The sequence below is a fragment of the Mauremys reevesii genome, linkage group 4, assembly GCF_016161935.1.
Source record: "Mauremys reevesii isolate NIE-2019 linkage group 4, ASM1616193v1, whole genome shotgun sequence".
Lineage (NCBI taxonomy): Eukaryota > Metazoa > Chordata > Testudines > Geoemydidae > Mauremys > Mauremys reevesii.
Window position 1 is genome coordinate 113,223,903 of NC_052626.1, and position 20,632 is coordinate 113,244,534.

At 43.9% G+C, this 20,632-nt stretch overlaps 1 protein-coding gene across 2 annotated transcripts in view; it reads left to right on the forward strand.

Annotated features, from left to right (window-relative positions):
* The window catches only part of C4H11orf24 (chromosome 4 C11orf24 homolog), a 49,995-nt gene extending 40,133 nt beyond the window's left edge, over nucleotides 1-9,862 (forward strand). For both annotated transcript variants that reach the window (XM_039533184.1, XM_039533185.1), the window contains exons 3-4: nucleotides 6,283-6,399; nucleotides 8,016-9,862. In XM_039533184.1, the coding sequence (XP_039389118.1) occupies nucleotides 6,283-6,399; nucleotides 8,016-9,205 (1,307 nt within the window). In that variant the 3' untranslated portion in view covers nucleotides 9,206-9,862. The remainder of the gene's footprint in view (nucleotides 1-6,282; nucleotides 6,400-8,015) is intronic.
* The last annotated feature ends 10,770 nt before the right edge of the window (nucleotides 9,863-20,632 follow it).

The window sequence follows — 20,632 nt, forward strand, 5'->3', positions numbered from 1 at the left end:
AGTTTGGATATTTATTTGAACTTCCAGGGAAACCAAATGTCCAACTGCAAGGGGACTGAGCTTCTAATGGACCTGGCTAGATGCCAGACCAGACCATAGAAGATTTGGACAGAGACAGAACATCACAGGGCCCAGGAAGTGGCCACTGGCTGGGCTAGGTGGGAGGTTCTAGAGGCCAAGTCCCTGCAACACCCTAACACCAGGAGGCGCTATGGCACTAAGCAACCACTTACAAGATCCTGAACTTAAGCCTTAAAGTTGGAAAAATTTGGCCTCTGCCCTTCTAGCTGTCAACCTGGGGGGACACTGCACCTACATGCTGATTTTATTGATTTACAGAGCACCTGTTGCTCCTGGAGTCCTGTGATTATATGAGAATCCCAATTTCATTTAAATAAATGTTTGTCCCTCATGGCTGCGGAAAAAAGCTGGCAAATGTGAATTGTAAGGAAAATACTAAATTCTGGATCTCTTTATTTTTGAAAACATTTTTATTTTTTTTATAGCGGTCTCCTGATTTTGGGGGTCCTCTCTGATTTTTGGATGCTTGGCGTTTGCAGTACTTTCATGTGTTTTTTTTAAATGCTTTTTTTGAATCAGAGCTTTGGGGAAAGGTTAATCCGTCAAATTTTGTAGAAACCAATGGTGCCATCAGAGATGTGCTGGTTTGGTATCTCATACAAGACTGGCACAGTTTGACTGTGGTCATGGTAGATGCAGGATGGATGGTGTGCGCTCTCCAGATTTCCCCGTCACCTCTACTCCTGCAAGAATGTACTATGTGCTGAAAGATGATCTGGAAAGCAAGGAATGAATCCCGCTTCCTTTTCACCGGTTATTTTTAAGGACATTACTAGAGCTACATATCCAAAAATATATCTTTTGTTCTATGCTTCTACCCTCCCCAATTTAAACTTATTTTTATTTTTTTTACTCCCCCCGATATCTTGTTGTTACAAATGGATGAGGGGAGCACAAGGTCATAGAGTTTTTAAGGCCAGAAGGGACTACCTGATCATCTAGACTGATCTCCTGTATATCACAAGCCAGCAACCCCCCTCCCCAACAACTAAAATTAGGCCCAAAGTGTTACAGCCCTCCAAAGATTAAACTATTGTGTGTCACAGGCAGAGAATAGGAGGGGCCAAGGCACACTAGTGCCCGAGGCCCCTCTAATGGCAGGGAATTGATTTAGTGAGAGAGACCTAGATAATTCTGGTAAGTCACCCTCACTCACATGCTGCAGAGGAAGGTGGGGAAAAAAACCTCTGGTCACCGCTAGTCTGACAGGAGAAATTTCATTCTAACCCCGAAAATAGCGATCAATTAGATCCTGAGCATTCTCAGTACTATCTTAAAGCACCGCCCCGCTTCGCCCAGTGTGTCTCATCTCCATCTGTGGCCATCTCTGATGCTTCAGAGGAAGACCAAAAACCCCAAATCCAAAATACATTGGAGGGAGGGGGTGGATTCCTTTCCTGTCCCCTACTTAATCCCCAAAGCATGAGATTTTAGCAGCATGAAGGTATCAGTCTGTATTGTTAGGCCTGGTCTAAACTAGAAAAGCTATACCACTATAACTATGCCAGTTCAGGGGTGGTTTTCTTTTACCTATATAGTTCTGTTGTTGTAAGCCCTAGTGTGGAATCAGTTAGACTGGTATGAAAGTGGTTTATACTAGTATAGCTTATTCCCCTTCCCATATGGGAATAAACTATACTGATCAAGCACTTTAAACCAATACAACTGCATCTTCATTGGGGAAGAGTTGCCACTGGACTGTAAACTCTTTGGGGCAGGGACAGTCTGTTATATGCTTGTACACTGCCTAGCACAAGGGGGTTTAGGCTAATGCCTTGCGATGCTACCATGATGGAAATAATGATGGAGAAATCTCTCGTCTTTTGGCAAGGAGACTGAGGCCTGGAATTCCCAGGTACTGGACAAGCAAAACCAATGACTCTGGTGGGAAGGATTGGTATTGGGAGGGGATTGACTTGTGTATGTTGCACAGTTCTGGAGGGTTTTTTTAATCCAGCTTGAGACTGAAACAGGGAATATTTGTGTTTTGGAGCACAGGATTTCAGAGAATTTCAATTCCCAGCTGGCTCAGAAGAACGGAGCTAATGTGTCGTAATTATGGGACATTCTGCCCAGTACAAGAGAATGGAGGGACAGCGTAGCATGTCCACACAAGCCAGCATCCTTGCTCTCAGCACACATTGCACACCTGCGGGCTTTGTTCCTGCTTGTCTGCAGAGATCTTCATAGTTCTGTCCCTTGTCTAAGAGGCTGAATTTTTTTTTAATATGTTTTTTTTTAAAAAAAGAAAAGGTCCGGCCTGTGGAGGGCCAGATCTTGGGTCCTGCCCCTTGCACAATTCCCTTTAAAATATCTTTGAGTGTCCTTTTATTTCCAGTAACTGACTAATTGAGTATACAGACAAGATACCCAACAACATATTTTCTATTTGGGGCTTTTTCCTCCCCCAAACACAGGTATTACAGGATTTGTGATACCGGTTCAGTCCAGTTAGCCTGGTATTCTGTGGTGCTTCAAAGGCTGGTGATAGGGTAGGACTGGGAAACTTACACACCTGACCAATTGTGCACATAATGTATAGGGTGAAAAATTCCTTCCTAACCTGTGCCACGAACAGCTTGTGTCCTGATGCATGCAATTTGGTTATAATTTGCCATGCACTGGGGTGTGTTCTGTCCTATACAACTGAATTGAAGATGTCGTTTCTGGCCCAAGCAGGGCTTAGAGTTGTAAGGGCCTGACTCTGAGAACTGCTGAATGCTCCAGGCAACTCAGTGAAATTCCACTGAGCTGTTTTCTGAGCTGCCAAAGAATGTAAAGGCTTTTATTCACCCTCCCCACAAGTTAAGAAATTTTCTAGATGCTTTTTTGTTCTCAGGTACCATAAATGGCTTATTTTTATAATTTCAAGCTTGCCACGGTCTTAATCCTTGGTGAGGACCAGTGGCTTTGGCGATAACTTTAAACAAAAAACACACTACATGCAGCATATGATTGCTCTTCCCCCTGTTCACACTTAATGTTTTTAAGAGCGTATGAAGGTGAATCACTCCATATAGCAGTATGTATGAGTTACTCCTGACTGGATTTTGTGCCAAAAAAATTCAAAATTCTGCATATTTGTCAAAATAATGCAATATAGTCATACCAGTCTCAATTGTTTTGGTAACTAGTTTAAACTACAATACAGAAAAAAGTCACAATAAACTATTCAGCATTTCCTAAACACACGAACGTTAAGTTACAAACACTTGGTAACTAATACCCTGCATTCCAGTTGTAATCCTGGATTTTCATTTAGATTACGTTACAGAACACCAAACAGAAAATAATTTTAAAGTGTCATTTTAAATTGCTCAGACTTTCACACATGAAAGTCATACAGTTTTCTAATAGTTGTCCTGGACCTGGCTAGGTACTTTGGGAAGTGCTTGGTTCTGATTGTCCCAACATTTTATTGACTGCTTGGCAAATGTTTTATTTGCTCTGTCTTTGTGGTGTGTGTGTGTGTGTGTGTTTTTTTTTTTTAAATAAATCCTGAGCTGTAGTCTAACCCCATTGTGTCACTTTGGCACAGGAAAAAGTGAGAGAGCGCACAGACCTTCCTAGCTGAGGATTCTCTTACTGTCATTTATAATAAGGTTTCTTTACAACACTCTGGCAATGCAGGGGCCTTAACTTTCACCGGTTTTATACTCCTGGGGGAATTGACTGAGAATGGAAACCGTTAACTAACAATAGGAACATTAACAGTGTTACTACATAGACAGGCTGCTACATTTCTGCCTCAGAGAATGAGATCAGTTAACTCAGGCAGGGTGCTACATTTCTGCCTCATGCATAATAAAAAGCCCTACCCGTCCATGCCAGCGAGCTGCAGTAGCAAGTGAGAGGGACAGAGGCGCGCACTCTCCCTCTCGCTTGTTGGCACACACACACATATGCCCAGCCCAGCTCCCCCTACCCCCCCTCCCGCCACGGTGATCAGGCATGCACACCCAGCCTCTCCATCCTGTCTCTGAGGCTGCTCCAGGCACACTGGAACAGATGTGCTGCTGGGGAAGAGGTGCGTGTCCCGTGGCAGACTTTTTGTGTTTTTTCTGAGCTGGGGAGGGCACAGAAAAATGCAGGCCATATGTGCAGAATTCTGTCAGGAGTAATGAGTACACTGTAATTGGCTTCTGACTGACCAATTGGACACTGCCTGACTGGTCCCTCGTGACTTTGTTCCAAGCACTCCCCATTTTCTGGCCAGCCATCCAGTACAATCTCCTCTCATGTTCACTTGACTATATTTTCGTAAGGTCACTGACACTCTCTTGGGAGTCCAAAACTGTAAATCACACTCTTACCCTTCTGCCTTAGCACCAACAAATTCTTCTTTTGATATAATGTGTTACAGCTCCCAGCCAAACAAATTCCTTAACACTCTGCCAGTCCTCACTTTGCCTTACTTCATGTATTTCAGTTTCTGGACCCTCCAAAAGCATCTCTGTGCAGCATCCAGCCCGTCACTGGATGCTGGCAGAAATACCAAGCCAGCTGTCTCAGAAAAGACAGAATACACACTTGGCTCAGCTGAGGGTGCACACCTCCATCTAATATAATAACACTGAGATGAATTTATGATAAAACAAGAATAAATTTATTAATCTGTTCTTTAAGTGATACTAAACAGAGATAATAGAGGAAAATGGTTACAAATAAAAGTATAATCACACTTTCTGGAGACTAAAACTTAATTCAAGGGGTTACAATCCTTGTCTAAGAGAAGCTTTTTACCTAAAGAAACCTTTCAGCGTCACCCACCCCATTCACAGAATGCTAATAGCGTTGAACTTTGTCCTCTGATTAGAATAACAAAATGTTTTCTTGCTTCTCCCTATTTTCCCCAAAGTGTCTTTGTCACTAGAGTCAGGATGAACCTGTGTCTTCCTGTGATTCCATGTCTTCATGTTAATTTGCTCTCCTGTTTATCTCCAATGCAAGTGAACTGTCCATTTCCTCTGGCATTGCCACACTCATTTGCATTAGAGGCAGGGAGATAACTAGTCCTCCCTCTTTCTGAAAGGAAATCCGTTTCTCCCTTTAGTTGGTTGCAGACTTTAAAGCATATCATCAGTAAGTATCCATAATTCTTTGTTGATATATACATTTCACAGTGATATTAATGGCCAGTATGTCACCGGCTTTCCTTTGATACCTTACACATTTTTTTTATAGGTAAATATGATGGCCATGTGTTAGGTGTAGAGAGTTTCAGGCCTGATAGGAGTTCCTCTTACATGGCAGTGAATCCTTTGCCAGTGGGCATTGATAGGCTCTTAAGGTACATTCTACACTTCAGTTAAAACCTGTGGCACCAAGTCTCAGAGCCTGGGTCAGCTGATCTGGGGTTGGACTGTGGGGCTAAAACATGCAATGTAGATATTCGGACTCAAGCAGGAACCTGCGCTCTGACGTCCTGTCCCCTCAGGGAGTCTGAGCCTGGACTCCAGCTTGAGCCTGGCCAGGCACAGTTATGCTGTGGGACTTTTATTGCAGTGTAGACATACTCTTAGGGTCACTGTCACTATCACTTCACAGACTCTGGGATTTCACACCCCAGAGTGCATTAGTTTGTGGTGTGGGGGAAGGACACGAGTAACGAGAGCGCGCGCGCGCTTTCTCTCTCTCTCTCTCTCTCTCTCTCTCTCAGCACTGTCTTAAAAGGGGTAAGAATTTAGTCATGATGTGACTTTCCAGCAGATAAGGTCAGGTTGGACTCCTCTAATGCTTTTCTTAGTTGGCCGGGAGCAGTGCTGTTGGGCTACTCAAGGGGATATATTTGGTTCCAGTGCACTCAAGTGAGGAGCTCTGTGAACTGACCTACCTGGGCCAAATTCACACCTGGTGCAGCTCCATTGGTTTCACTGGAATCCCAGCCATTTGAACCAAGTCTGAATGTGATCCTGCTGGAACGCTGATTGTTATGGGTTTCATAACAGAGGTTCCTGTTATCAAGTTTGTAGAATGTTCAAGTTAACTTGGAATTGAAACCACAAAGTAGAGAGCTTTGCATATAGCACATTTGGGTCCATTTTTCTGTTGTGTGTAAAGGAAAACTCATGGCACAGTGAGATTTTATTTTTTTTAAATAGCTTTGCTAACGGTAAAATCCCAGGACCACACTGGGTCTGATTTTTTTTTTTTAAATCAGGACTTCCTTCCATTTATGTAACCCCTTGTCTTGTGTTTTAGGTAATCGTTACTGCAACTGGTCAGTGTTCTATCAGAATCGCTGTGTCCTTTTACACTGTCGCCATCTGTATGTGTGTCAGAATGCCAGCGCTCAGGACATTAAAGATCTACTTGGAGGTAATTCTACATTGCAGGGCTCCTGGTAAAACCAGATAGTGCAGTCACCTTTAAGATAAAAAGATTGCATCATACTAAATACCGTACACTCAGCGCTTTGCTGCAACTCTGGCTGAGAATAGGGAGCACAGGATATGTTTGTACTTTAGAATCTGTCCATTGGAAGATTTGTCCCATTGTCTCTTCTGGTAGCTGTAATATTGAAAGAACATGGTATGGTTTTTAAAGAAACATGATTTGTAGCCTGTCCCTGTGAAAGGGCTCACTAGGCACACCTGTCGCACCCTAAACTCTGTCCTTTTGGAAGACCCAACCAGAAGGACTTAAAACAAACAAACAAACAAAAACCCTGAAAGGAGGCCATCTTGGGATTGGGTTTTCTTTGACTGCCAGGATGTCATGCCAGAAGCGGCAGGCTGCGTGGGTAATCAGAAAGGCATTAGCAGCAATTGCTAGCCATGGTTTTACAACAGCAGGGGCTTCAATTTTAATTAAAAGTGACACCATAACGAAATGAAGCTCGTTGGCAACTGAGGAACCAATCTTGAAACGTGTTTAAAAATTCTTCTGTAGACAAGTTTAAAAAAAAAAAAAAAAAGAAAACACTCCCATGAGCTCATCCATTGTTCATTTTGTGTTGTGAAAGGTTGCTTGAGGATTTAACAGCTTAGCTCTTTTAATGCTTATGGGATTCATGCTACTAAAAGCCTGATCATCAACGGAGGCGCCTTATGTATTTAAGGGGAAATTTTCAAAAAGTTTCGAGAGGTAAAATTATGGGCCTAAATAAAGGCCGTGAATGGTGCCTTTTAACGTGCAAGAGCACAGGCCTTTGGCTTCTGTCACTGGTCAAGTCAGAGTGAAGGGTACTGCTGCTCTGCTTTTAAGAACCAGTTTGAGAGGTGAAGTGTTACCCTTCCTTTGAGCAATTCAGAGGGTTCCACTCCTGGAGAGACAAATGACAGAGGTGCCCGGCATAGAGAGTAACCCAGGAAAGGGTTCAGGTTATGAGAGGGCTTTACGCAAATAATAGAGGATATGCTAGGTTTGATTTTGATCTTATTTACATTGGAGTAAATAGTGCAGTGGTTCTCAGACTTTTGTATTGGTGACCCCTTTCACACAGCAAACCTACGAGTCTGACCCCCCCCTTGCAAATTAAAAACATATATATATGTTTTTATATTTAACACTATATTATAAATGCTGGAGATGAAATGGGTTTTGGGGTGGAGACTGACAGTTCGTGACCACCACGTAATAACCTTGTGACCCCCTGTTTGAGAACCCCTGAAATAGGGCATAACTCCATTGAAGTGGTTTGAGCATTGGCCTGCTAAACCCAGGGTTGTGAGTTCAATCTTTGAGGGGGCCACTTAGGGATCTGTGGCAAAAATCAGTACTTGGTCCTGCTAGTGAAGGCAGGGGGCTGGACTCGATGACCTTTCAAGGTCCCTTCTAGCTCTAGGAGATTGGTGTATATCCAGTTGTTTCTGAATATTTCTGAAAGTAAGCTGCACACCATCTGCTTCAGGAGATACTCCTGACTTACTTCAGTGTGAATGAGATCAGAATTAGGCCCATTGGTTTTTGAACTTTTGTTTTTGTTTTCAAAGAGCTTGTCCTTAGGAAAAGAGAAGCGCAGCTACTTGGCCGAACCAGCAGGCAAGTAGAATCTAACGCAAGCCCAGAGAACCAGACAGAGAGTCGAGCAATGGTACCACCTTCACCATCAGCTCAAGTAAGGACTGTAATGACAGGTACGAGAACGACCTCACCAGCAGTAATTACAACTATTGCCACAACCACCACCACCACTAAAGCCACAACCACCCAATCCACCAAGGGAACCCCAGGTGAGATAAGTACAACTACTCCATCAGCCAGAGGTAATGAAACTGCAGAGATGCTTGGGGTTCTGACAGCTAATCCCACTATCCCTACCAGCACCACATCTCCAGCTGCCTCTTCTCTCACTTCAAATAACGATACTTCTAGCTCCATGACCACAGCCATCTTTGAAAAGACAAGTAATAAGGTGTTCACTTCAGGAACTACAAAGGCACCAGCACCCTTGTCTCAAACTACTATTGCTACTCCTGAATTGAAAGTGAGGACTGCAATGTCCCAAACAACAGAGTATCACAATGCAACCATTGCCACACACAGCACTCCCATCCCTAGCACAGTTATTACTGTAGGGGTTGGCCCATTGACAACAAGTTTATCTGTAGCGGCAACCACCGACAGCCTACAGGACTTGAAAACACATTCCCCAGATTCTGCAGTCACCAGTCCGTCTTCAAAGAGTGCCAGTCCCACAGTGCCAACAATCAAAGCTACTTCAACTCTTGAGCCCCTGACAACTACAGTGGAAAGGCCCCAGAATATCACAGCTAAGCCATCTCCTACTATCCCAGTCCGAACAAAGACTTCAGCAACTAACCGGCCGTCAACAAAGGCCACCACTGGGCCTGGGGTGATGACGACAACAACAACAACATATAGTACTTTCTTGACTAAGCTTACCACCACGGGTCCAACAAATGCACCCAAAACAACAGCCTTGGGCTTTGGCAGAGATGAGCAAAACACAGACTATGACAATCTGCTGATTGCCACTGGGCCTCTGACTCAGTACTTGGTGGACACCAGTTCACTCCTGGCAGTACTTCTATTTGGGATCATATTTTTCATAACAGTCTTAGTTCTATTTGCCATGCAGGCCTATGAAAGCTACAAGAAAAAGGACTATACACAAGTGGACTACTTAATCAATGGAATGTATGCGGACTCAGAAATGTGACAGGCAGGAGCAGGGGTGCCGAGAGAGGCTTAAATATGTATCGAGGAGATGGAAAGCCTGTGGCTTGCTCTTCCCTTGTTTGCATATAAGACAAACTGAAAGTGCTTCCAAATTACTTCTGGTGCAATTTAGGAGAAATGCCATGTACTATATAAATTTTTATTTTTTATCAACTGTAACAGGTTGCCACAAGAGCGGTAGTCATTTCTAGAACTCTGCTTCTGCCAATGATTTTTGCATTACAAAATGAAGCTACCAGGGTGAGCCATCGCCCTCTAAGAATGGTATGTGCTTCCTAAGCTCTGTGTTTACATTTGATTTAAGTTCCTTGAGTTTTGTTAATTTCACGCACATTCCCATTTGTAAAATGGGGATGATGCTGATGATGCTCACCCACCTTCTATGAAGCACTTTAGGCTCACAGGATGAGAAGTGCTAAGTATTACTCTGTCTGTGTTGGGGAGTTTTTAATCAAGTGAGCATCATGTTTCAGGAAGCTTCCTGCCTGTAAAGAGAACGATTTACAAGATGCTATTAACACTCTGCTTACTGCTGATTTAAGATGGTTCTTCCCACGGTGCAGATCATTGTGTTTGTGCACCTATATGATCTTATTTTTGTATTCACTCAATAAAAGGGGACCTGGAGGGCATGCAATGTTGTATTTGTGTCTATTCCTCTCCCCATCCTGCCCCAAAACACATCTTGCAAGCAAGCTGGTATTTCTTCACAGCTTATAGAACTAGCTCAGCAGGACAAGTCCAAGTTTAGGGTCCAATCCCATGCATAGGATTGAATGCCCTCAAGCCCATTGGTAGCATGGAGCAGCTCACCAGAAATGCTAATCTTTCAGGATAAGGCCTTCGTTCTCTGAGGCCCTGATCCTGCAAATGAGCCATATGTGCACAGTCCTATTCACCTGCACAGAGCACATTGACTTCAGTGCAGGCTTGGAGTCTATATTTGCATTTGGTTCAGATTTGGGGTGAAAGCTAACCTGGATCTGATCCTCACTGTCTTTTTCCAACTGGGTACCTCATCCTGCAACCAGCCCACAGGAGTGTGGCCTCCTGCCCACTAGCCAAAGAAAGCATCTGCTCGCCACATTGTCCTAGCCACAAAACCAGTGCAAGGTTGGGATATTGGCAAGCACGAAGTCTTGCTTTTCACTGCCTTATGAAAAGCAGTTGGCCTCTTCCTGAGGTGCCCTACATCAGGACCATAGGGGGAGCAGTAAATACATATAATGATCCTCCATGAATGTTCTGAGCTGACTAAAATATCTCCTTTGGGTGAAATGTTAACATTAATAGAAAACTGCACCAACACGTGCTTGCCATTTTTACTAGCTTTGGCAGCCCACCTTGGACTAGAATCAGTTTCTTTCCCGCATGCTCTAGGGCTTAGTGACAGGCGAACCTCAGAATGCCTGGGCTTGGTGTAATTGTTCGTCCAAACTTCTTGACTCCACAAAATTTGGATGAAACTTTCCCACAAGAGCAGGCCTTTTCTTGCAAGATTTCTAGTATTTCCTGCTTCTAGTGAGGTTTTGCTTGTGGCATTTCCAGCCTTTCTTATGGCATTTTGCTGCTTTGTCGCCAGAATCTAAGTGCAGAGGTGTGCGATTAATGAGAGTGAATTGGGTGGGTGGTGAAGTTAACTAAATTTTTTCAAACCTAAAAGGTTTGTTTTCAGTTCCATTTCTGCTGGGCAAATGTTCGGAGGATGGGGCTGTATGTCTTGTAACTGAACTGGTTTGCCTGTCTTCTGATAAGTTTGCAATTAAAACACACATGCATTGGATGTGCTGCATGCCAAGTGAATAGAGCACATTTCAGGTTATTTGAGGGGTTTTTCCGGCTGCTCACTTAAGGTCAATGTAGGGCACAAAACTCAACATGATCTCCATTTGCATGGGTGCAATCCCAATGCAGATCAGGTTTGCCTTGTAGATGGATACACGTCATTTCCTCCAACACCTATAATTCTTCTTCAGTATGGGGTTTTGAGATAGTTTAACTTGGATGGCCATTCCTCATGGTGGGCAGGAACTGTAACCCACCCTTCCCTTTCCTCCCAGCTCCAGGCACTGACCCAGAACTTTTCTCCTCCTACCACTTACAGGCTGTTGCTGGAATGGTGTTGGCAAGGTCCTCCTCCCCGAGTGGTTCTGCTGTTAACATCCCCCTGAGATGGATTGGGCAATTCATCCCTCTCTCTTAGCTATTGTTTCAAGCTGCCCGCAGATATCACAGCATTGATTAGACTTGAGTCACATTTCAATTTTCAACCATGAGGTCTAGAAATTTACTTTGAAAATGAAACCTGAGATTCTGATGTAAGCGTGACTCCCGCAGGTAGGGCCCGCTGCATGGGCCTATAGTGCCTCTGCCTCAGTCCAGCCCTGCCCGTGGCAGCAAATTCTTTGCTGCAGGATGTACATCTACTTGTTTCTTTTGAAATAATATCAGTGCTGCCCTTTAATGCCCTCAAATGACACTTGTTTCTGGTATTGGGCAACAATTTTAAAATTAAGAGCTGATCCATTTTCACTGTGTTCTCCATATAGTCAAATATGACTGTCCAATCTCCTCTAATTCTGTTTATCAAGAAAATGTTTGCAAAACCTTTATTTCTGCAGTGAAAGCTACCTTGCATCTAACCGTATCCCTTGGTCTTTTCTGTGGATGGTTTTGACAGAAGAAGACTAACAGTGGATACACAACACTCTGGGGCAGTACACCATTTTATGATATGAGGCATTGATTTACTGCCCTTTTGTGTGAACAACCAAGAGTGCTGTACTGATTTTTGGATGGGATGAGCCATAAACATATTTTTTAAATGGTGTATTTTAGGGAGGAAGCGAAGAAAACTTTTTTCAAACTGAAAATGCAGGGGGCGTTAAGATCAGTATGATGTAAAACCTGAGCTAGAATTTGGCCATGACCCTGTTTCAACAGTATTATGGGATTTCTAATGGACACAGTCCAGAATGCTGCTTTTGCGTCACAGCTGAAAGAAACCACCACCATAAGACTTGGTATTGACTCAGAGTGAAGTGTGTGCTAATCACAGGCACTCTGCAGTTTCAGCAGCCCTGTGTTTTCCACATAGTAGTTGGATGGATAGGAGACCTGACGTGGCCTGACCTTGTTTAGTTTATTTAGAGTTGAGGAGACGGGAGCTGGAACTGGCTTTACTGTCCTGAAATTTTTTTACTATACTGCAGTGCACCCCCAGCATGTCTGGCTTGTCTGCAGCAACACATACAAAGGAAGAGATCTTTGTGAATCATCATGGATAATTTAATGAAGTGTGGTCCTACTTAGAACTGCCCAGTGCCACTTGGCTATGTTGATTGTACGTCAATGGTTCCATATCAGGTTAGCTCAGTTTACAAATAAGATACAAAATCTCAGCCTGACCCTCTGAAAGTTGAGCTGTGTTCTTTCTGAATCATCTGTTATCACCAATAATAAAGGTTTTATCTCCTGTCAATGCAGAGAACTCTCCAGGGCGCAGCTTTGTCTTGCTATATATCTGTAAAACACCTAGCTCTCTTTGGGGCACTGTATAAGCAATTTGAACATACACGCATTAGCCAGACAGGATAACTTGCCTCATAGGGCAACAGCTGACTTTTTTTTTTTTAACCAAACTTACTGAATCACTGACAACTACAGTGAAGATAACATTTGGTCTCCGTTACACTCCTGCATCTCCCTCTTGCCTTCATGGGGGTTGTACAGGAGGATCCCAGGGAGTAATTTGAAGACAGACCAAAGGTTGACCCTGTGATGCGTTGGGTCATAGAAACCCCCTTGGGACTGCCACCTGATGTGCTGAGACTACCTCTGAGCCTGTTTTCCCTGGCAGCTTGGGACTTCAGAACCCTGCCTTGTTGAGCCAGACACATCAGTCTGCTCCAGCACAGACCCAGGGTCTGAACCATGTCTTCCAAAAGCTGCAGCCTTAACTGAAAACAGCTTAAGAAGTGCTCCTGTCTTTAGCACCCAGATACCCAGTTCCCAATGGGATCCAAACCCCACTAAATCAGTTTTACTCTGTATAGAGCTTATACAAGGTAGACTCATAAATTGTCTGCCCTCTAGAACACTGATAGAAATGCACAGCTGTTTGATCCCCCAAGGAATTAATTACAGTTAATTTATAAGCAAAAAGTGATTTTATTAAATATAAAAAGTAGGATTTAAGTGGTTCCAAGTAATAACAGACAGAACAAAGTAAGTTACCAAGCAAAATAAAATAAAACACGCAAGTCTAAACCTAATACAGTAGGAAACTGAATACAGATTAAAATCTCACCCTCAGAGATGGTCCAATAAGCTTCTTTCACAGACTGGACACCTTCCTAGCCGGGCCCAATCCTTTCCCTTGGTACAGTCCTTGTTCCAGCTCAGGTGGTAGCTAGGGGATTTGTCATGACTGCCGCCTCCTTTGTTTTGTTCCACCCCCCCCCCTTATAGCTTTGGCACAAAGTGGGAATCTTTTGTCTCTCTGGGTCCCCACCCCTCCTCCTAAATGGAAAAGCACCAGGTTAAAGATGGCTTCCAGTACCAGGTGACATGGTCACACGTCCTGTGAGACCCTAAGCCTTCATTCTTCCTGGCTTGACTCACAGGAAGGCTTTCAAGTAAACAGAGCCATCTACAGTCAATTGTCCTAGTTGATAGGAGCCATCAAGATTCCAAACCACCATTAATGGCTCACACTTTGCATAATTACAATAGGACCTCAGAGTTATATTTCATATTTCTAGTTTCAGATACAAGAATGATACATCCATACAAATAGGATGACCACACTCAGATTATAAGCTTTGTAATGATACCTTACAAGAAACCTTTTGCATGAAGCATATTCATGTTACATAATATTCACCAGCATTAGTATATTGTCATAAAATCATATGGAGGGCAACATCACAGACCCGTGATCCTGCAAAGGGACCTACATTAACAATTGAGGTGGTGATGCACCAGCCAGAAAAGAATCTGTCTCACTCTCCTACAGCTATCTTGGTACTATAGAGCCGCTAGTCGTGTGATCGCACTTCTGTCATCTAAAGTATTCGGTTCTGACTCTATGCCTGTGAAGGAGATCTGCTGTATGAGTGTCTGCTGTTCTGAGTTATCTGTCAGAGGAAACCTCCACAAACTTCTGAGGCCAAAGTAGCCCTCAGCACACCTTGGGGGCAGAGGGAGAAAAACTGACTCTTTGCAACAGCTGCAGCCTGATTCTGGGGGTAACTGGGTCATGTTGGCCCTGGCACAACTTAAAAGTACCCCAGGCTGCTCTGTGCACTGGGTGTCATGGAGCCAGAATAGAAAATGGATTATCCATGCTGGGTGAGTCCTTAACTGTCTGCTGAAGGCAAGTCCGAGTCCCTTTGTGGCAGCGTAAAGGGGATATATCAGCACCAGTGATGTGATCGTCTTGTCTTTTTCCTCAGCAGATCCTTCAGGTTCAAAACACATCAGCACATACAATCAGGTGAGCTATTTTTTGGCCAAGATGGTAATGTTTTATATAGTGATCCAAAGTGAACTTCACCTACCGTGTTCTTAAATCTGCCTGGATTGTCCTACCATCTTCATAACTGCTCTTTTTAATAAGCCTTACTATCAGTCATCACTTCCCCAACTCACTGCCCACTTCTCCCTTTGAATCATAACTCTCAATACACTTAACACAAACACCTTCCCCGCCCCAAGGGTACACCCCAATATTCACTGCTGTCCACCCTGCGGAGCTGCCTTTCACTAGGGCTCTTTGAGTCCTCTTGTTCAGCTAGTTTTTTCACCCATAGGAAGGGTCGTTTTTTCTTAAGGTCCGTCCTGAACTACAATTATTAAAAGCCCAAATAAATCGGGCCTCCCATGCGCCTCGGCTTGTCTGTTTCTAATTGGGTCAGTATCTCTGAAGAGGGTGTGCGCTTGCTCTTTGGCTCCTAGAAGGTTGAATTTGGTATCTCATCTATTTGTGGCTTGAGGAGGAAGGATGGCCACCTTGCGGTAAAGGCACTGGACTGTTGCATGCTCCGGGTGACCCTGGGTGAGTTACTTAATCTCTGTCTCAATTCCCCATCTGAAATCTGGGGAGGGTAGTACTCTCTTGTCTGTTTAGATTGTAAGCTTTCAGGACAGGGACTCTCTTACTATGTGTATAAGCAGCACCGAACACAACTGGGCCCTGATCTTGATTTGTGCTTCTGTAATACAAATTCCTAATACCGCTTGCTACTACAATAGTACTAACAATGCTCTATTTCTCAATCTCAGTATGGAAAATCCTAATATGTAAATCATTGCTAACCTTTCCTCTTGCTCACCTCTGAATAGACCATATGTTGCCATGATGCTGGGTTCGCTGGAATTTCTCTTCCAGGAAGCACAGACTAGTCACTTCCCAAGTGACTGACTCTTATGCTGCTGGTTTCTATTCTTCTTGTCTCCATCAAAAAGTTTTCATAGTTTTTGGTTTGTTTTTTTTTAAGGCTAGAGGGATCATTATGAGGATCTAGTCTGACCTACTGTGAAACACAAGTGCACACGCACACAAAGCCCAAAACATTCGGTAATTTCTGCGTGGAGCCCATAACTTCTGTTTCAGCTATAGCATATCTCTTGGACGTCCAGTCTTGATTTAAAACAATGGCAAATTGACTGCGCCTCCTAAGTAAGTTGTTCCAGTGGCAAGCTAAGGACATTAAGGGAGAAACTGAACAATTTTGTTTGCAAGCTCACTTCTAGTAATTGCACAATAGAACAATGTGACTGGCTCCTACCAAGTTGTCTGGGAGAAATGAACTGCTAACGAGTGCCAGAAACACCGCTGCTGGGAAGCAGAGAACATCTGACGCATATCTGACTTTAGCCAGTCTCCAAACATCTTTCTAAATGGAAAAATAGTAACATCCTGGAATTTAATTTGGCTGCGATGAGTCCTAGATGCCACCTCCACAGTCTTCTGAATTGCCTGCAATGATGGTTGCTGCCAGTAGAGTTGCAATGAAAGCTGACTGATACACACCCCTACTCTCTCAATTAGAAATCCCCCTATTCCAGATGGCAGAGGGGAGCAGGGAAGGCAAATAAAAAGACAATGAAGACATGAAAAGAAAACCATGGGAAAGCTGGGGGGAGGGGAAGAGAGCTCTTAGAATGAAAAGTAAGTTTGCTGTGTGCTGCCCTAGGATGCAGGAAGCATATGTAGAACCTCAGGCATGAACCCTTACAAAGCAGCAGGATGTAGAATGAAGAGCATTCCTCCCTTTAAATGAGGGGGAGGAAAAAAGAGAAGCAAAACCTGGATTTAGAATTTTTTTTGAGATGATCAGCTTATCAAGTTCAAGATTAGCTTGGACTCATCTTTGACAATTTAGTCTAGTAGTCTAATAACTGTCTACTGCAAAGTTCCCCCGCTTTCCTCTGGAGTATCGAGTGTAGGCCACTGATGGTAACAAGATAGTGACTATTTGGACCACTGATCTGATCAGATGTTGTAATGCAGTGGTGGTGTAGCCGTGTCATAAGAATATAAAAATGGCCATACTGGGTCAGACCAAATGTCCATCTAGCCCAGTATCCTGTCTTCCGAGAGTGGCCAATGCCCGGTGCCCCAGGAATGAACAGGACAGGAAATCATCAAGTGATACAGCCCCTGTCGCTCGTTCCCAGCCTCTGGCAAATGAAGGCTAGGTACACCATTCTTGCCCATCCTGGCTAATAGCCATCGATGGACCTATCCTTCATGAATTTCTCTAGTTCTTTTTTGAACCCTGTTATAGTCTTGGCCTTCACAACATCCTCTGGCAGAGAGTTCCACAGTTTGACTGCATTGTGTGAAGAAATACTTCCTTTTGTTTGTTTTAAAATTGCTGCCTATTTCATTTAATGACCCCTAGTTCTTGTGTTATGAGAAGGCGTAAATAACACTTCCTTATTTACTTTCTCTACAGCAGTCATGATTTTATAGACCTCAATCATATCCCCCTTAGTCATCTCTTTTCCAAGCTGAAAAGTCCCTGTCTTATTAATCTCTCCTCATACAGAAGCTGTTCCATACCCCTAATCATTTTTGCTGCCCTTTTCTGAACCTTTTCCAATTCCAATATATCTTTTTTGAGATGGGGCAACCACATCTGCATTTATATAGAGGCAATACAATATTTTGTCTTATCCCTTTCTTAATGATGTCCAACATTCTGTTTGCTTTTTTGACTGCTGCTGCACATTGGATGTTTTTTTCAGAGAACTGAATGACCACAATGACTCCAAGATCTTTCTTGAGTGGTACAAGCTAATTTAGACCCCATCATTTTATATGTATAGTTGGGATTATGTTTGCCAATGTGCATTACTTTACATTTATCAACATTGAATTTTATCTGCCATTTTGTTGCCAAGTCACCTAGTTCTGAGAGATCCTTTTGTAGCTCTTCGCAGTCTGCCTGGGCCTTAACTATCTTGAGTAGTTTTGTATCATCTTGCAAATTTGGCCGTCGCTGTTTACCCCTTTTTGTCAGTCCCAGGATATTATAGAGAGAAGGTGGGTGAGGTAATATCTTAAGCTTGTCTCTCTCACCAGTAGAAGTTGATCCAGTAAAAGACCTCACCCACATCTCTCTGATCAGATATTGCCATTCCTATGCTCTTATGCAGTCCAGGCTGTCCTCTGCCATAATGTCATAAATTCACTCTGGTTTAAACACGCTATAGCAAATTCTTCTTGACACTGGAAAAAATAGTAAACAAAAATGTTAGGTTTTTTTTAAATCATTTTTTCTTTAGTCAACTGAGCTGTTGCTGTGGCTGAGACAATAGTTTTAACAATTTTGCTGCTTCTGCAGAGATGAGCCAGCAGGGTGTGCTGTGGTGTAGCTATAGCTAAACATGCTGTTCAGACTCCGTCCTGCAACTTGTAGCCCCAGAGGTTCTGGGAAGCAGGAGTCTGTTCCTGACCTTGGGTTTCCCATTTGGCCTAGTGTGACCCTCCTCTCAGCCCTTGGCTGGAATTATATTTGTTATGAGGTATGTTTAAATGAAGGATCTTTTGCTGGTGTCTGGAGTTTATCCAACATCCTGCTGACCCCAATTAAAAAGAAGAAAACCACTTGGCCAGGAATGTACAACTTATTTTAAAAAACAAAAACAATTAGCTTGTCTTTGTGCTTCGTGCACAATGTCTAAATGTTTTAACTCCAGCATGCTGGGAGAAAGGAATGATGAAATAGTAACCAATTAAGGGCTCTGCTCCTGCACCCTCATCCATGCAGGGGGACCCTTTCCTCCCACATGGAGTCCCAATGAGATGTGAGTTGAGTGGTTAAGATTGCAGGATTGGGTCCTGTGCATGTAAATGATATGCAAGTGATGGCAGGAGCCCAAGAAAAGTGTATAAGGTTAGGAGCACAGATCACTGAAATGGGAGTAGGGGAAGGGAAACTTGTTCAAACTAATATGGCAAAGTTAATGTTTAAGCTGCTGAGTAATTGTCAACCCCTATTAAATAAAATGGCCCAGGCTTGGTAACCAAGTTAGAGGATTTGTTAACAGTGAATTCTTTCACTCATTCCATAAACCTTGATGCTCTACCATGTTGCTGATTTGGGGTGGGATTTTCCAAAATGGCTAAGGGGTCTTGTGCTCCTAAACCATGTAGGCACCTGTGGGAAGAGTCTTATCCTCAAGCTCCCATCCTGCAGGTATGAATGTGAGTAATTTCATTCACCCCAACAGTCTTGCTGAATTCAATGGAACATCTTGTGCACAAAAATGTTTGAAGGATCTGGACCTTAAACAGTCTCCACTATGTAGTAAATCCTGTCTCTTTTTAAAAAAAGACAAATGGAGATGTACCTATCTCATAGAGCTGGAAGGGATCCTGAAAGGTCATTGAGTCCAGTCCTCTGCCTTTGCTAGCAGGATAAAGTACTGATTTTGCCCCAGATCCCTAGGCAGCCCCCTCAAGGATTGAACTCCCAACCCTGAGTTTAGTAGGCCAATGCTCAAACCACTGAACTATTCCTCCCCCCCCTTACAAGACAGACTGGAAGGGAAATATGCTCTCTACCTAATTTGGTGTTTTTTTTTTTCCATTCTTTGGTTGCCATTTCCATTCCTTTCCATTTGTGTTTTTCAGCACAAGAAACAATAGAGACTTAAGCAGAAGAATTAATATGTAGCCGGGACAGCCATTAGGTCTGACAGCACTCCAGTGCTCCAGTAACTGTGTTTATCTGGAAGCAAAGTAGCAATGGGCTTGTTGACTTGAAAGCCTGGCAGCTAAGGTTGGAAAAGACTCGGGAACCTCCATACCTTATTGTAACTGAATGTGCCACCTTTAACTGGCTGTACCTGGAACCCTTAGCAAGGCTGATACTGGCTCTGGAGAAGAGGCTAGAGGATGAGACCTGGTGAGGATGGCTGTTGCTAACAGATGAGGGAAGATTGCTGTCTGCTCAGCCCATCACATAGGTCAGTTCCATGATATGAATGGGAGCACTCTAGTCAAAATTTGTAGCTAAAGGGTGTGAAGCCAAAGGCAATGACTTCAAGCTAAACATTCAGAAAAGTTGAGCTAGACCTAAGAAAATGCTTTGTAACTGTCCAGGAAACTGGAAGGCAATAGTGTAAACTGTGTAATGTAATAGTCTTCAGTAGAAGCACAGTCTGGAATAGGATAGAGGCAATTAGAGAGATGCCTAAGTTAATCACCTTGCTCTGTAAACACCCTTTAACTTTGGGAAGTTTAGATCCAGATGCAAACTTAGTGTCTTGGCCCCTATCTTTTTAGTGGGTGTAACGGGGTGTGGGACTCACCCCTGCAGCGCCTCCTGCTGGTCGTCTCAGGGAATTAGCATTTCTAGCCTCCGGAGCGCCCTCTGCAGGCTGGTGTCCCGCTGCCCCTGGTCCCCCATATCCCTCCCAGGACCCAGTGCCCCTTGTCTTTGGGGTGCTGCCCCCTGGCAATACCCCTGCGGTCTCAGGGTCTCCCCACCCAGGGGACCCCCCAACCCTCTATCCCCACCTTGCCTCAGTCATGGGCTAGTGCCAGTCACCATCTAGCCCCTGCTCACTGGGGCAGACTACAATGTAAAAGCCACTCATCATAGGCAAGGCGGGTTTGGACTTGCTGCCTCTAGCTACTTGTGGGCTGCCCCTTGCAACCCCAGTATCTAATTGGCCTTCCACTAGGCTGCAGCCTGGGGGGTTTCCAGGCTGGAGATCCCCAGCTCCCTTAGCCTTCCTCCAGCCCTGCTTGACAACAGGTACCTTTTCTCAGTTCCCTGCAGCTAGGTCCCTCCCTCTCAAAAGGCAAGAGAGAGTCTATCTGTCTCTGGCTTCTGGCCCCAGCCCTCTTATAAAGGCCAGCTGGGCCCTCATTAAGCCAGCCTCGGCC